At 37.3% G+C, this 18,102-nt stretch overlaps 1 protein-coding gene across 1 annotated transcript in view; it reads left to right on the top strand.

Moving 5' to 3' along the window:
- The first annotated feature begins 5,539 nt into the window (after nucleotides 1-5,539).
- LOC129449695 (uncharacterized) overlaps nucleotides 5,540-18,102 on the top strand; it is a 230,165-nt gene continuing 217,602 nt past the window's right edge. Inside the window, exons 1-2 of the mRNA XM_073859333.1 lie at nucleotides 5,540-6,194; nucleotides 6,397-6,466. Coding sequence (XP_073715434.1) covers nucleotides 5,898-6,194; nucleotides 6,397-6,466 — 367 coding nt within the window. The 5' untranslated portion in view covers nucleotides 5,540-5,897. The remainder of the gene's footprint in view (nucleotides 6,195-6,396; nucleotides 6,467-18,102) is intronic.

Here is an 18,102-nt window from a genome sequence, read left to right as displayed (position 1 = left end):
GTTTCCTGGTAAATAGGAAATAAGTTGCTATTTTTATTGTACTTACCTTAAAAAAAGATAACCACATTAAATCAGCTGGACTTTTGTTATTAAAAGCAAGTATAGGCTACTAAAATAAAAGTGATGTGCTGTTATATTTATTTGCCGATGTGGCTCGTAGACATTGACTGTATACAACATTCAGTAGTCAATATGAAAAATTCACAATAAAAAATAAATAAAATAAAACATAATTTCCCCATAGACTTGACTAAGTCATACATACCACGTAATATTACAATAGGTACCCTGTTGTTATAAAATACTTAGAGTATAAATAATTTATAATTCTTCATATTCTTACCCCCTTATTACCCTAAACTTAAAATATTATTTCCTTATACCTACAAGTACGTACTGGTGAGGTACCCTGTTGTTACAAATAGGTACGCTGTAAATTTGGTTTAATTACGCGGTACTTTGCGGGTCGTAAAATAAAGTGTTACCGCTATTTGCTACAAATATACCTGTGCGACTTATGACTGGTTTTGTGGTCCAGGGTCAGAAATCATATGTGCTACTGTACATTAAAATCTCTCTCTCTCTCTCTCTCTCTCTCTCTTTCTCTCTCTCTCTCTCTCTCTCTCTCTCTCTCCCTCTCTCTCTCTCTCTCTCTCTCGATAAGCCAGTGAGTTCCAAATGGTGTTGCATTTACCAGTTGGGTCCAGCTGAGGTAAATCCTAAAGAAAAAGCTATTTTTCTTTAAAAAGTTAAACATCCAAAACAAAGAGATTGTCTGTCTTGGTGCCCAAATAACTCACATGCAACCGTTTGTGTACGTACTGTACAGTACATTCACAAACTGTCAAACATTTTCACACAGGTGGCTATAACGTACAACAACATGCACTTTATGATAGCTCTCGCAAACATGTTGTTGGTAAACTAATGTAGTTCTGCCACAGAGGCCATTAAGCAGCTGTTCTGAGGTCAGACCTTTTGCTTTAGAATGCTTCATTATATCATAATTACCAGACCTTGTCAACAACAGTCTCAAATAGCTACGAATAACGCTTGCCAACACAAACACTCACCATGCTAATCCCAATTTGACTTAGAAACCTGTTTGCTGAACCTCGGGGGGTTAGCCTATGCTTTGGGACATAGTCAAACTTACACAAGGGGTTTGAGAAAACCGATTTCAAAACATCCTGCAAGTGCTAGAGTACTTATTCCAACACCAAAAGATTTTTTGAGGAATGATCGGATATACTGTAATCCTCTCCAAGCCTCTTATTTTCACAAACATGTTAATACTGACATTGGATACACTGGCTCACTTAAAGTGGGTAAAATTATTAACTCTTTAAGATTGGTCAGTCTGAGTTACTAAAATACATAAACAAATCAGGGCTGTATTAACCCAATAGGTTTACCTTCTACCAACTAGCAAAGAGGCCACACTGAGCGGTTTGGCTCATTGCTGCGATGTGTCAACAACACCATCATAAACATATTCATTGATGTGACGTCACACAGTGGTGCTGGCACCATTTGTAGGACCGAACTGCAATATGCTTATATGGCTGTGTTAACAGCAAATCACAAAGAAATAGATTATTTTACAATATCCCACAAAACCCTGAGCATCGTCAGAAATGAACTGCTGCTATCAAGAGCTATATATCCAGAGCTTCTGTTGCATACAGATGGTATATTGTCTGGGAAACAATACTGGTATATTACCAAATGCATAATAAAAATAGTTTTTAATTGTGGGTGTAGGGTCGGCCAGAGCAGCCACGCAAGGTCCTATAGATGTTGGCAAAACAAAAAAGTCACATGCCTGAAACTTATTAATACAAGTGCATGGAGCAACCGCATTTTTTTGTGGGTGAAAAGCATGATAATGTTTACAGGACACTATTTCAACACTACTATTTGGGACACTCTAATTTGCATAGATAATTATGTGAATTTGGACACAGGGGCAGAACTTAAAAACATCTGAAACATTCCATATTTGCATATATCCATTTTAATTAGTACTGTATTTTGTAATATTAATACAGCAAGTATTACTAACCGTATTTGTAGTATTATATTATTTTTATTTATAAATAATACTGAATAAACAGCACTACATAAGAAATAATGAATAAAAAAGAATGAAAAGTTGAGTTATATTTTGATGTGTGCTTTCGGTCACACGCAATCCGGCCAACAGCGCCACCCTGAGGCGGATGCAAAACTTGCCGTGAGGTCAGTGAGGTAACTCGTTTACTTGTTGCAATTACGCAAAATCAGTAGCTCTAAGCAGTACGCTGACCCATCAATATAATGACATTTCTGTTCAGAAAGAAATATATTTAGGAGTTTGGGCTAAGATTTGCTTATGTTTTCAGTGAATTAACCATATGATGATGACGCTGACGGAGCGAGGCCTACAGACAAGAAAACATTGATGACGGTGGGTGAAGCATAATTTTTGTATTTGTTACCTGGCTGTTTTTGTGGTCTTTGTAGCACGCACAGCAAACGTTAGGGGGCGTATATAATATTAACTAGTACGTGCTGAATTGATGGTTATTTACAGTATGTCACATGAATCCAGAATTCACAATAGACCCTCGATACACTGAAAAGCTTTTGTACATTAACACAGTCCGCTGTAAATTATGGCATGACTTTTCAGCCCTACTGATAAATCCAGCAAAGACCAGCAAAGCTGGTAGCTGGTTTTAGCTGGTTTTAGCTGGTGCTTGCCTTCCAGGCAAAGCTGGGGAGTCAGCTGGTCTTCCAGCATAACCAGCTAGAACAGCTTAAAAATGGACCAAAACACAGCTACACCAGCTTGCTACACTAGCAATAGCTAAAACCAAGCTGGGAGACCAGCTAAAACCAGCTCACCAGCTTATGCTGGTCTTATCTGGATTTTTCAGTAGGGAGTGTAGGCTATTTCCACACTTTTCCTTACTTTGTTGTCAACACTTACACCAGATGGCAATTTAAGCTATATTTTCCGTCTTGATTTGGAAATGTAATATGCTTTATATTTATTTTTATGGATGATATATTTATTTTGTATTTAGTCGTGAATTTGTATTATGGCTCATGCTTGTCTGTTTTGCGACTGTGCAAAACGTTGTGTTCTTGACTTCTAAACAACCCCTGGGCAAATACATGAATGAAAACAATGATCTTAAAAGATTCGAGTTAATAGAAATAGAGATCAAGTCGATGCTGTTTATATATGCATATTGAAGTTGATTGGATAAAATCAATGCTATGAAAATTATTGTGTAAATATAAAATAACCTAGTTTTTGATCATAACTCTCTTGTGTTTACTTTTAGCATAATACTTTGTGAAAGATTTCTTCTTATGCTCTCTCTAACTCTCTTTGGTCAAAACAAATGTTGTGATGTATGATCAAAAAAGTAATAAGGATTTTTCAGTAAGACTTATTTTGTTTATCTTCAGTTTCCCAAGGAACATTATGTCAGTGATGTATTAAGATGTAATGGTCCAAGGAATACCTGTGTCAAATTAGCCAACAGGATTTTGTGAATATGTTCCAAAAATCAACGCTTACTGAAACGGCAAATTCTTCTAACATTCTACCCAAATAAACTGAATCATCTATATGTCAATAAATACATTTAATCTGAGTCTATTCGGCAGCTGTGATACTTGCAGCCCAGTGCTCACCATTATCGGTTTTCACAGCTGTCCGTAACCCATTAAAGTGTGCTGGCACGAGGCCTAAAAGATCCTGTTCTTTACCACCAAAGAAAAAACTCTGTTTTGAGATATCTATGTGCTGTCTTGTCTGTCTATTCTTGCATACCACACAGACACCTGTCAGATGTGTGCTTAGATTCTGTACCGTAAATGGATAAGCTTTGAATTGCAGATATTAAAAAGTAAAGTGCAGTCATATTCATACAAGATACACACAATTAATCAGCATGCTAACTAGAAAGAAAGTCATATTTTGATTCATTCCTAAAAAATTGCATAACAGATCAACACTAATTTGACAGTGAACTCTTCATTTCTTTCTTGTATTGTATCTAAAGTTTTTATGGTGAATGGTACCAGCTAGTGGACAACCTTTGCAACTTCATTCAAAAAGATAATGTGGTACACAAAAAAACTGAGTTCATGTGTTAAAGGACCCAACCTTCCTCAAAAGGACTTAAAGTTGCGAAAATAATTGTATTCTTTAAAAAAAATATATTTTATAATTTATATTATAATTTAAAAATGACACAAAACAAATGAATCGTACAAGATCTGATGTTTATGGGCATTGCTAAAATAAGTTTTATAGACTTTGCAGTTGTTTTTGATATACTTTTATCGTAGTTAGCTAGTAAATGCTGTAGTGACATTTGCATTCATGCATTTTACAGACACTTATATCCAAAGCAACTTACAGTGCTTTACAAGGCACTTTTCCTGCTGGGTTCAAACCCATTACCCTTTGCACTGCTGCTAACGCAGAGCTCTACCACTGAGCTAGAGTGAAGCTCTGAACGATATTTTGTAAGACACATTAATAACTTTTAAGTCTTTTAATATAGTGGTTTGCTCTAATAGATCCGATACTGTAGTGTGAAAAAGTTATGAGTATAGATAAAGGAGAATAGTTTAGTGAATCTTCTCTGTGTAAAAAGCTACATTGCTTGGCTAGATTTGGGCAGACACATTGCTACCCATTATGAACACTAGATTGTGCTGTTGATCTTTCACGGAATGGCAAAGCACAAAAATGATTTTACCAATGTTCACGTCCCAGTTTCCTATAGAAACGTGATCACAAGACAAAATTTGCATATCATATATTTAATAGCATCTATATGGGGAATATGCCTGTCAGAACATCACCACCATATTATCTATGGTATCACCACCATATTATCTATGGTATTGGCAGGCACAAGACCTCTAAATGTAGTTATGATTGAAATTGATATTGTAGCCTTTGATCTTGATGGCTCACAAGTCATTTCTCTCTGTCCCACATTTGTTACTGAAATGAAATTTAAACTTCGTTTGGAACAGGCACTTCATGCCTGGTGGATGTGAAAAGCAATACAGCTCAGGCATCCTAGGGGGTCCAGCTATGAAAGGTGACCAATGCCAACAAAGTGAGATTACTGTATAAGGTCCTAATGTGCACACCGTAAGTTTAACGTCACAATGTATTAAGAAAACAAAAAAATTAACCTTAAACAATCAGTTACTATTATAATTGTTCTTTGCATTTGCCAGTTTAAAGGCAATGCAGTTATTTACATCTGCACATTACATATATCATGAACAGATTCACAGCTTTTAAGCAAGATGCATTAAAAAATGTAAACTGTTGAGTGTTTATTTCACGCTATGTTTTTATGCTGTTGTATGCTCGTGCGCAATTCTACTGTATGCTCAACTGACATCAATTTATGCATTATAATCCCTTACTTAATAACATGAACAATATTAAACGATGCAGCTGTTGATTGAATCCGGTTGTTGGACTGTGTTGATTTGGAGGCGTGTTTTTGAATGGATCGCGTGGAATGCGCAAAGCATTTGCCGCTCGTCTGCGGTGTAACATCACTTGCCACAAAATCTGTCAGGGGTGCGTCGTAAGACTCCACAGTCTAGGTTACAACGCGTGCATGGGTTTCTTTCCAGTAGTGCAACAAGTTTGCAGAGGGCTACTACAAGTCGTGAAATCAGTCACAGCTCACACTGTCTCCCAGTGAATGAGCGCGCACCGGTTGGTGATCTTGGAAGTGCGCACCAGTATTACCAACGTCGCCGTAGAGAAAATCGACCTATTAGAGTGACAGAATAATCGTTTATTCTCCTTCCGTCGCTACTGGTTATTGCAAACAGTAGTATATGGTCGAGAAAGAGTCATGAGGGGTTTAGAAGCAAATAAAGAGTCCCGGAGCGCGGCGAAAATGGAGAGCGACAGCGGTCCTGGAAAGCGGCGGCACTGTCTGAAAGCTCTCGTGGATGTGATACCGTTTGTGTTTTCTGTTGTGTCCTTCGCCTTTTGCTTTTTGCTAAGTGTTCAGACCAGTGAGATTAAAGACAGAGTTGTGGATTTGGAAAGTGGAAGTGATGCGCGCCTATTAAGTCCCTTTCATGCGCTCACTATGGATGAGTTTAATTCATTGATACAGGAGAGATTGGACAAGCTACTCTCACAGGTGAGTAAACTCTTTATGCACCCATAGCCTCAACCCATAAAAGTTAACAGCAGCCTACTGTAATGGTTGCGTTATCCTATACATTTAAAATCTACCTAGGCTCCTACACCTGTCCGACAACTGTCCGATTTCTTTGACCAGTGCACCTGCGTGTTTTTACATGCATTGGTCACTCTAATGGTTTATTTGTTGATTTTGACAGCGCTCTTATGAACACATGGCTAGAGTGAGGACTGTCCGGCAAACCTCACCAGAATGCAACTGCCCACCAGGTAAAGTCGCATGGAATTTTATTGATTTGTGCAGTTCAGGATGATGTTTTTTTGTGAAAAAATATGGTTTAAAAAAATTGCATTTTTTGATTGGCGATACATACTTATATATGCGCGTTTATATTTTGGAAACATGCAGTGCGCACAGGATTATCAGATCTGCGCTTTATTGTTAGACGTAATGAAGCGTCATTCTGTATTTTGGCAATGTGACGTTACCAGTCAGTCTGGTTCCCCCCAAAATGATTTATTTAATTTTTAAAAGAAATGACATATAGCTTTATGAAAAATCTGAAGTCTGCTATGAATGACTTGGACAGCTGAATATTAGTGGTATTTAAAAGCTGTACATGAAAGCGCACGCGGTTTGGTGAGGAGTGGATGTCGGGGTGCGCTATGTGCTATGCTTAATACTACTGTAAGTTCATTTGATATCAGTCTGTTTCTTGAAAAAAATGTTTTTTAAAGAGCTTTATTTTGAGAGAGCAAAGTTATATATCAGTCCCAAAACCCTTTGCAAAGTTAAAAATGAGACAGAAATCTGAAAACCCTTAATTCAACCAGCAGATGGAAACACCAATGCTTGTACTGTACTGTAGTTGAGGTTTATCATGCAAGTACTACAAAGTCAGACTGGAACCTTAATGACCTGGAGGGTCACTGTAGTGGAACAAATGAAGTGCACTTAAAAGACTCGATGTGCCTGTAATATTTCTGCAAATGACACACTTTTATGACTAGTTTGGTTAAAAACCAACAACATTACAATTGATCGGATCAAACTTCCCATTTAAAGTTTCACACTAGAGACAAATCTTGGTGTTAATTTAATCTCCCCTCCTATAGGAATCAATTAAAGTGAATCATTAGTACTGGAAACATGGCAACTTTCAGAAAGTGGCATGATCAATAGTCCATTATACAGTACATTTGCTAAACCGTCTGAGAGGAAATTTGGAGGCACGTCAAATTTTGCTGAAAGGCGTCACTGTAAGTATACACCATAATGAGTTGCAGCCTCTTTTTCTCAAGCTCCATCAAATGTGCATAATTCATTTTTTGCCCTCTGGCTGTCTGGTTTGTGCAAAAATAAAACAAGCAAAACATTTCACACCAAGCACTGCATCAGCACAAAGTCTGTCCCCGTGGACCTCCCCTACAATCTGGCTGTCAAGCAGGGTTCTTTTGCATAAGCATGGCTTACAGTGAGACGCTCAACAACAGTCATTGCAAAACATACACTAGTACAGCTGAAAATAACATGAAAGTGATAAGAAAACATAGCCTATGGCTTATTCTTTGTCATGGCACAGTGTCTTCATAGTAGTCTATTCACAGTCTCTTTTATAAAAGATTGAGTGAACTAGTGTTCCCATAGCTTAACTGGTAGAACATTGTGTTAGTGGTGCAAAAGGTCATGGGTTACATCCCAGGGAACCCACATACTAATAAAATGTATAGCTTGAATGCACTGTGTCGCTTTGGATAATGCATGACATGAAAAATATACAGGGAAAGAAAAAACTAAGAGTTCATCTTTTACACACTTTACTGTCACTCTCCGTGTTTACATCGGGACATGATGGTTGCCAGATCATGCATGCTTCCATGAAGGGTGTTTCTCCAAACTGCCTTAATTGTTTCAGCATTGGCGGCACTTTCTGCTTTACTGTTCTTTTTTTCCACGTTCTCTTCCCTGAAATCTGCATTCTGCACGGGGGCCTGTTGTTTAATAGGAGCTTTAATAGAAAGGTGCAGTCAGCCAGAAGCTCTCTCAATCTCTCTTTATCTAATTCTTTCTGTTTTCTCTCTTTGTCCCTTCGATAATGCTATAAAAGCTTTGGCAGCTAGTTGCAGGCCTGATATGGTGGGTGAAAACAAAATGCAGAACTCTGCAGGGTGCCAGGTCTTGTGTCTGTGACATCTTCAATACTTGCATTTTCAAACACTGCCTGGATTTTACTTGGCCTGAAATATATATTCCGGTCTGCTTCCATTTTCTGTAAACTGTCAGAAACAAATGGTCAAAACACGTACCCCAGCTGTCACTGGGGCCTTTCAAAAGGTTTTTACCTAAGGAGTTTATATTAGTACAGTACCTTAAAGGTACATATTGGTACCAAAGAGAGTAGGTCGGATTTTTATTTATTTATTGTGATAACAGTATATGCAATATCTATATCTTAAAGGATTAGTCAATTTTCTTAAAAAAAAATACAGATAATTTACTCACCACCATGTCATCCAAAATGTTGATGTCTTTCTTTGTTCAGTCGAGAAGAAATTATGTTTTTTGAGGAAAACATTGCAGGATTTTTCTCATTTTAATGGACTTTAATAGAGCCCAACATTTAATACTGAACTCAACACTTAACAGTGTTTTTCAACGGAGTTTCAAAGGACTATAAACAATCCCAAACGAGGCATAAGGGTCTTATCTAGCAAAACGATTGTCATTTTTGACAATAAAAATAACAAATATACACTTTTAAAGCACAGCTTTTCGTCATGTAGATCCGGTCGTGATGCGCCAGCTGACCCCACGCAATACGTCATGACGTCAAGAGGTCACAGAGGACACTCCGCCCCATTGTTTACAAGTGGTTGAAAGAGGACCGTTCCGACGTTGTTGTATGTCAACTGATACTAATTAATGTCTTTGTGGCAGTTAATTGTTTAAAATGGTCCGCAAATGTGCATTTTATATATGTAACACGTGACCTCCCTACGTCACTACGCATTTACGTTAGGTCGCGCTGGACCGGACCTAGACGAAAAGTTGTGGTTTAAAAGTACATATTTTTTATTTTTCTCATCAAAATGACAATCGTTTCCCCAGACAAGACCCCAATGCCTCGTTTGGGATTGTTTATAGTCCTTTGAAACTCCGTTGAAAAAAAGTGTTGAGTTAAGTATTAATTGTTGGTGTCTATTAAAGTCCATTAAAATGAGAAAAATCCTGCAATGTTTTCCTCAAAAAACATAATTTCTTCTGGACTGAACAAAGAAAGACATCAACATTTTGGATGACATGGTGGTGAGTAAATTATCTGGATTTTTCTTTTAAGAAAATGGTATATTCCTTTTACTTAAATTTATTTTACGGGTCTATCATTTGTGTGTTGAACACTTAGATTGTCAAAATTAGACTAAAGGTGAACCTACCGGAAAGAGAGCGTAAAATAAATATGGCAGGAGTAGACGAGCGAAAAAAAACGGCAGTGATGACTTGTGCCTAAAAAGAACTCAAAAAAGTGGTGTAAAAATTGGTGTCAACTAATTTAAGGCAACCAGGTTACTTACTTTTTTAAGTTGAACCAACAATTTGTTTACAGTGTAATGGTACATATCAGGACTTTTTTAAAGGGAACTGCCCCTGTGACAGGTGGGGTACATATTTTGACAATTTGTTTGTGCGTTCACACGCAGAAGAGGAGGCAAGCGCGAGTGATTTACATGTTAAGTCAATGCAAAGACGCGAATAGGCATCCTGCGAATTGAGCATTGCCGCCGGAAACGCGCATGTTGAAAAATCTGAACTTTGGCAGATATTCGTGCTGCATTAACCAATCAGGAGCTTGACGTGATTACAGGAAGCGAGCAGAGTCGCAGAAGCCCCTCCCATGATGCGAATTTCCGCGTGAATGTCTCAAATGACTAGAATTTCACACGCGGCTTTCACGTGTGAATGAAGCGAGTAAAATGAAAACTTTCAAGCATCCAACTACGTGCGAATAGTAGTGAATCTGGTGTGAACACACATAACAGTGGACACTCTTAAAAATAAAGGTGCCTTAAAGGGTCTTCAAAATGGTGCCATAGAGGAACCACATTTGGTTCCTCAAAGAAACATTCAGTCAAAAAAACTATTTATTTTGGACATTTTCATAATCTAAAAAAAAACCAATCCTACAAAGTTCTTGATGGAAATGGTCTTATTTATTTGGCATTGTAAAGCACCTTTATTTTTAAGAGTGTAACAGGAACAGCTCAAACTCCTATTGAAATTCTTACTCTGCAAGCAACAATAAAAGATTATTCACTTACAATTTCCTCTGCAGGAACAGGCTAAAAGGCATCTGTCTCAGATTTCTGCATTTTGGATTTGAGCATCAACAGCCTGTCAATATTCCCAGTTTTTTGTAACCAAATTGTTCAGAATGATTAGACTGGCAGTTAATAAAAAGTAAGTGGGTTGGTTTCTGTGTGGGTTTTAGCCCTGAAAGGTTGGCTGCTTCATTACCACATGCTAGGTAAAGCAACGCAGATGCCTAGTTAGCCTAAAGACAGCTGCCAGCCGGCATGCGACAGTCGCAGCAACACGTGTGTTTGTTAGTGCTTGGAAAGTGGTGGTCGGAAGGAAACAGGCCCAGACCTTGCTACTGTGAACTGTTTGTTTTTTTCTTGTAATGTGGACCTGTGGAAAAAAATCAATTGTGCATATAGTATAATACTTTTTGCTTTGCAAACACCATATTTGTAAAATGAATTATACAAAATTAAGATTTTGTGAAACCTTACGAAAGCATTAGACACAGTAAGTTCCACAGTAGAAAATCGTATCTGTCTTGCCTCCTTTGGCCCTGTTTTTTAAAGTGACCTTTCCCCTCAGGTGCCAAGAAAAAAATGGGATAATAGTATGACAGTAGTATGCGATTAGCATTAAAACAGATGCCTTGCAGGCAGCCATAAAAAAGTAGTTAGTAAAAGCACAAGCGGAAGAACATGTCTGCTAATACAAAAGAGAATAGAGAACCGCCTCTGATGAGCTGTTGTGCCTTTCTTGGCTGCTTTCTATGGACAACAAACTGGAATCTTTTAGGAAGAGAAGTTGAGGCCACAACAGAGACTGCTGAAAGACACATGCTGCGGTAACTTCACCCCACAACATATGTGGCTCTTCTCCAGATCAGATCAGAGCAGCACCCTTGAAAGGTTTCTGACTTAACTTGTGGTTGAAATTCAAATATTTCCTAATGTTTCTTCTTAATAGACTGTCACAGAAAAAATTGTGAGACAAGGACTAAGGCAGAAAAGAAACCCCAGTAGATTAAGAGGTTGAATTAGTTATGAAGGTCTTAGTAATGGAAGAAGATTCTGACAATAATTGCTTTGGTTTTAAATGTAGTATCTAAATGTATGTAAAATCCAGGCTGAAGTGAGCATCAAATTGTGGTTTCAGTACTAGAAAGTTTTGTACTGCGAAAATGTACAGTAAGTCCAGTGTATAGTTTGTTTTTTACACATTTGCAAATGTACGGTACGCGCACAATTGAACGAACAGCCTTGTAAAGTATAGTTTATAGTCGCATTATGACAAATTGCAAAACCTCTGCAATGCCTTATACTGCATACTTCTGATGACAAAAATTGTGTCATGTGCACTGTACTCTACGCTGGCCTTAAAGGAAAACACCACTGTTTTCAATATTTTATATGGTCTTACCTCAACTTAGATAAATGAATACATAGCTACCTTTTTTCAATGCGTGCACTTCATTTTTGCACAGCGTGTTGTGAATGTGTTAGCATTTAGCCTAGCCCCATTCATTCCTTAGGATCCAAACAGGGATGAATTTAGAAGCCATCAAATACATCCATGTTTTCCCTATTTAAAGACTGTTACTTGAGAAGTTAAACAAGTAAGTAAGGCGGCACAAAATAAAACGTGGCGAAATTATAAAAAATGAGGAATGAATGGAGCTAGGCTAAATGCTAACACATTCACAATGCGCTGTACAAAGATTAAAGGTGCACGCACTGAAAAAAAGATAGGTATGTATTAAGTCAGTGCTTCTCAATTATTTTCTGTCACGCCCCCCCTAGGAAGAAGTAAACATTTCGCGCGCCCCCCCCCAACTCTCTGCCGCAACTGTAAATAGTTTAATTTATCTATAAAATTACACATCTGCAAAACATTGTATCCTTATTAACATTAAAGAAAACACAAAAAAGAAATATCAATCAACTTACAACAAATAATAACTTTATTAACATTGTTTTTTAGTCTGTAACAGAAAAGACTTAAAATGCATCAACTTGTCTGAAATAAAAAAAATCAACCCTTATTTGAAGTATAATATTTTTTGACCATTTGATACTGAAAAATTAAATTAAATATAATCAATAAATAATAATAAAAAACTCAAGCGGCTTATCAGCGTGATTGGGGTGTAATGTCTTTAAGTGAAAAAGTATTTTCCCCGGGGTCTCGTGCGCCCCCCCTGGTGTTGCTTCGAGCCCCCCCTGGGGGTCCCGCCCCACTATTTGAGAAGCACTGGTCTAAGTAGAGGTAAGAACATAGTAAAATATTGTAAAATAAAGTTTTCCTTTAACACCACATTAAATATTTTTAAAGGAACAGTATGTAAGAAATTTATATATAAAAAAAAAAAAAAAGAAATTTATATCAATTAATTATAAAATGGCCCTGATATGTCACTAAACATTAAGAAATCATTTTCATTTCAAATACTTATATCACTGACAACAGTGGTCCGGCCAGGATATTGTCATTTAAAAAGTGGAGTTGCAGCCCTCAACTGATGTTTATGTTGTCATTTTGTGTATTGGCCACCAGTTGGGTGATTGCAGTACCTGTTTTAGCCACAAGATTTGTGATTGCAATACCACTTTTGGCCACAATCCTACATACTATTCCTTTAATGTATTATTTTATCAAATTTTTTGTGCGCTATGCATTTTTATGCTTAAAAGAATATTAAGTAAGGTTCATTTAAAATAGTAAGATTAGCTTTAAAATAGGGCTGGACAATGCAGTATGTGATAACTTGCTAAAAATGTACGATATGATAATGCTTTACGTTTGTAAAATCAATTTATTTATTTATTTATAAAAAATATATAACCAACATACATTTCACATTCTTTCTGGGATAAAAAAACTTCCCAGTCTCTTATTGCAAACTATTACGGTATGAACATTTTATGATATTACAGTAATCTTGCAGCCCTACTTTGAAAATTGCTACATGTTAATGTCATCTAAAAATTTAAGTGCGAGTCTCCTAAGCTGAGCTCTATTTGTGTAGCTTGTGCATATTTAAAGTGTTTTCAAATCACTTACAGTATGAACTTTCATGATGTCATGATGAAACAGCTTACAAAATTTTGGAACAGAGCCTATTATTATATCATTCGCTTAGAAATAAGGTATAGTTACAAACAGTTGCCTCCTCCTTAATAACAGTCTATGACTATGAGGTTACACAAAGGGTTTCTGAGAGAGAGATCAGCACCTGTCATGTGTTCTACAGGGCGAATTTTTTTCATTTAAAATTTTATTCAAACTGTACTTTTGTCTGTATGCTTGTTTGTGTGTGTGGTTGATATGAATCAGTGGGATTCTCACCCACAGTCAGTGTTATGCTTCTGAAAGACCCCTCTGTCTTTCAGTGGACATATATCCACCTCTTCCTTTACACTGACCAGTATCTCATCAAAAGGGACTTCCCCTGACCTGGTCATTTTCACAATCGGTCATCTGTCTTGGTTTAGGCACTGTATGGGAGGTGGGTATTGGGTACAAGGTCTTACCAAGGATGGCCCGTAACCTTAGGGTCAAGTCTGTGGGTTCTAGACACTGAACCACTATGATCTGGTTCATGATTCTAATACTGAGTCTTTTGATTCTGACTTGAGTTAAGTCTGTGATCTGCTGTATGATCCTAATTTTAGCGTAAACTACTGAACAATGGATGACTAATGTATGCGAACAGCATCCCATGATCTCATGATGTGAAATCAATTCTTTAAAAACTCTTTAGAATAAAATAATTTATTTTCTTAGTTTTATTTTACTTTACTATTATTTCTTTATTTCCAATTTTTTTTTAAAGTCCATAGTGAGAAGTAGGTCACAATAAAAGTCCTAACAGGGGCCCATTCATGTGCTTTGGGGGGGGTCCTACCTGAAAACAAGGGTACTGCAAAACTTTGAAATAAGCGAGAGAGTGCGGCTTCATGGTTTTTAAATATGGTTTAAAATTTTAAATAAGATTTCTGTGTGTGTTTTCTGGAGTTCTGCTTTGTTGCGTCTATGAAAAGTTTCCGACTGACAACCCGTCAAACGGCACATCAGTTCCGGGTAGACCCAGTTCTGCGGTGGTTCCGCTACTTAAAAAAACCTGTTACCGATGACTTTTTTATGTTTTAGTAGACCCTGTACTTTTGACAACCCTAGCTCAGACAAAATCATAATTGGCTCTGGTCTGGGGGGGCAGTACCACCCCTGGCCCCCTAAACTCTGCCTATAGTCCTTTTATAATGAATTTTGGGCTTTGGCATGCATCATACTGTATAAAAAATATAACTTACACAGCTACCAGGGCTGGTGTCAGAAGGGAATGTAATCCCTAGTTGTGTGATAAGGGAAGCACAAAAGACTGATCAGCATTCGTGTGTTGATATGGAGGGGTTTAGTGATGGCAGAGAAAATGGCAGTCTATATAGATAAAATGTCCTTGTAATGGAGATCATAAAGAGAAAACATGTCCTGATGAATTTCTTCACATGTGATATTGTAGCATTCTTCAGTAAGCATAGACAAGAAAATGTAACAAAGAACAAAGTTATTATGTAGCCATGCAACACTACACACAGTATTTGAAGCATTAATGATAGGTGGTCATAAAAACCCTTAAAATACCAAATGGTCTGTAGGCTTGTTAATCTGGCAGCTTGAATTGTTGGTAACCTATGATCAAACCTTCAGAATACGTGTTTGATTGATTTTCTACATTGCAGTATAAAGAAAGTACTTGACGAGGAATTTCGGTAATGCACAATTTCACGTCATTATACAGTACTTTGCAAAGCATGAACATGCCAGAAAGAAGCAATCTAAATATTATAATTGAAATGCTTTAGATCCTTAAGCGGGGACTGGATTTCCCATTTAGAGTGTATCGTCCGTTTGAAATGTCTCGTGTGAACCAAACTCTGGCCACAACTGCTCCAAACACAAACGATTCGACCAAAACCAACACAACTGTCTCAATTGATGGATGCCATCGCAGCGAGAGACTTGTTTTCATACCTGAGCCCGGCACACAAATACGCTTCCAAGAAGATTTACGTCAGGGCTGACTTCAAGTTCGTTGTCCCGTAACAACGCAGGCGTGGGTGGTGACAGGTGAACCGTGAGATGTAACATCTTAGAAACAAGGTGAAGAAATAATTGAATTTAGGAGCGTGACGGCAAAACAAGGAACTGCCGATGTTATTTCAGGATCATCCGAGTTGGTGGTCAGATTTGAGGTTATATCTGATTCACTGTTGACATCATAAGCTGCTTTTTCGATCTGCAGTCGTTTAGGGTCAGTTATACAGTAGCCTAAATTTAATACACCACTTAAAAGCTGCAATTGTGACTTTTGCTTCTCTTTTGCCATCTTTATCTGAAACATAAATTATTTGCAGGTTACTTTACTTACTTATCTTTTGCTTAATTTTTGTATGATATTGGTTAAATCTTTGATTGTCTGGCTATTAGAGCGCTAGAGCTATTGCAAGTTCCAGGTCTTCATAAAATGTCTCCGAATCGATTCTGGAGCATCTGGATGCGTTTTTCTACTTTAAGACGTAAAAACGATCTGTCTTTATGAAAATATGTAAATTGTAATTAATTTAACAACAACAAAAATCACCCAGCATTTGAAGTGCAGGGCGAATGTAAGCGATTCTCAATGGGCTGCAGATTGCTGAGTCTTTTTAACCTGAAAGCATCGCCTTTTCAATATAAAAAACTGCCTTTTGAACTGTCGAAAATTGTTGATTCCCAATGACCCAAATTTCCCCAGAGTGCCTGAGTCAGAGAAAAGAAGCAGACTCGAATCATAGCCCCTTCCTGTCCTCCTGGCTACACACCATTAAAGATGAGACGGTCTTCAAGCCTGTTGGCCATGCATCTCCCCCACCTCACCCTTCACTTCCAAATAGCTTGGAAAAGACAGGGCTATGCCTGGATGATATAAGCCAAAGGTTTTCTATCAAAAGTCCAAGGACTCTTAGACCCTCAAGCAGTAACACATGTAATATGATTTTGAGTCAGACGTAATCCTTACAATCCTTAGGGTGAATACGCTTGCATACTCATACGACCTTTTCTTCCTTAAATCTATCATTCCTCTTTTCTATGAGGGACATATCCAACGCACGCAAATGTACACACTTTCCAAATACACTTACTGACCAACTGAGTTTGCCATAGTGGTTTGACACGCTTCTAATCCCATAGAACAAAGATGAATTGCTTTCATCGTCTGTTATAGGAAAGTTTCCTTTGGAAACACAAGGATTCATTCATAAGGTGCAAGGAGTTTTATAGATGTCACTTGGGATAGTAAGAATAAATGTTAAAAACATGATAACCAAATTGAATAGGTATTTTCCAAGGCCTACAGGGCTTGTTTTTTTGACATCCATATCTGTTTTAGATGAGGGTAACTCAGTGAAACCAAAGAATTTGCTTATGTTCTCACTTCCCAGCCCAGTGATATTGAGTTATTCTTCTGTGAAAGTTTAAAACCATCAAGAACAATTTGTTTGGCTCACATGTACATGCTAAACTGCAAAGAATAAAGGTTTTCTCCAACTTAGATACGCACTTAAAAAAATTGGTCAAAAAGGGACTAACACAGACCTTGCATTAATTAACCCAAAAAATTTATATTTGAATTAAAACAACCCAGCATTTTGGATGAAATAACCCACCATGTTAAATTACAACCCAATGGGTTGGGTTCATCCCTTTTTCACTCGACAATGGGTTAAAATAACCCAGGATTTTTTAGAGTGTGTATATTAAGATTTAAACTAAGATTTGACTTTGCATATATTATTGGCCCTAAATGTACAGTACTGTGCAAAAGTCTTAGGCCACCATGCCACAATTAGATTTGTTGTTTTTGCAATGTTATAGTGATCATATATAATTGTTTCTCAGTCTCTTTAATAGAATACATCTAAAAAATATAGGACATATGTCTATAGTATTAAAAACTGCATAAAAAGTTCACTGATATGTCAAGTATTTAGGGCAAACTCCCCTTCCAGTTGAGCAATAATAGGAAACTGTATGATCTCTTAAACCTAAATAAAATTAAATCTTGAAGAAGTTAGTCTTTTTACTTCATTCTGCTCAAAAACGCTCAAGATGTGTTTTCTGTTTGTATCTTAAAGCAACACCAAAGAGTTTTTTTTACCTTAAAATAACGTTTCCAAAAAAGTTTCAGTGGTTCATCCACACAAAACAGGGTGAATGGCACTTTCACATTCGCTTTGCAGCCCTCTATCGGCCAAAACCGCACTAAAGAAGTTTCCAACCGTCGGGTAGTGGTCCTGTAGTTCGAGTGAAAACTACAAAATCTTGCTTTACGGCAGACCTACAATCCAATCAGAGCCAGCTATGCTGCAGTATTTACGACAGTGGTAATGAACAATTACGCTTCTAACCTGTAGGGGGAGCAAAGAGCCAGAGTTCTTTAGTGTTGCTTTAATAAAATAGATTGAAAAATAAATGAAGAGTTTGGTTCCAAAACGCGATAAACGCCATTTTTGAAAAAAATGAGTTACTGCCAAAATCAGTATTATAATAGGTCAGTAGTTAAAAGTAA

The sequence above is a fragment of the Misgurnus anguillicaudatus genome, chromosome 21, assembly GCF_027580225.2.
Source record: "Misgurnus anguillicaudatus chromosome 21, ASM2758022v2, whole genome shotgun sequence".
In the NCBI taxonomy this organism is placed as follows: domain Eukaryota; kingdom Metazoa; phylum Chordata; class Actinopteri; order Cypriniformes; family Cobitidae; genus Misgurnus; species Misgurnus anguillicaudatus.
Note: the sequence above shows the minus strand (reverse complement) of the source record. Positions and strands in the feature narration are given on the sequence as shown.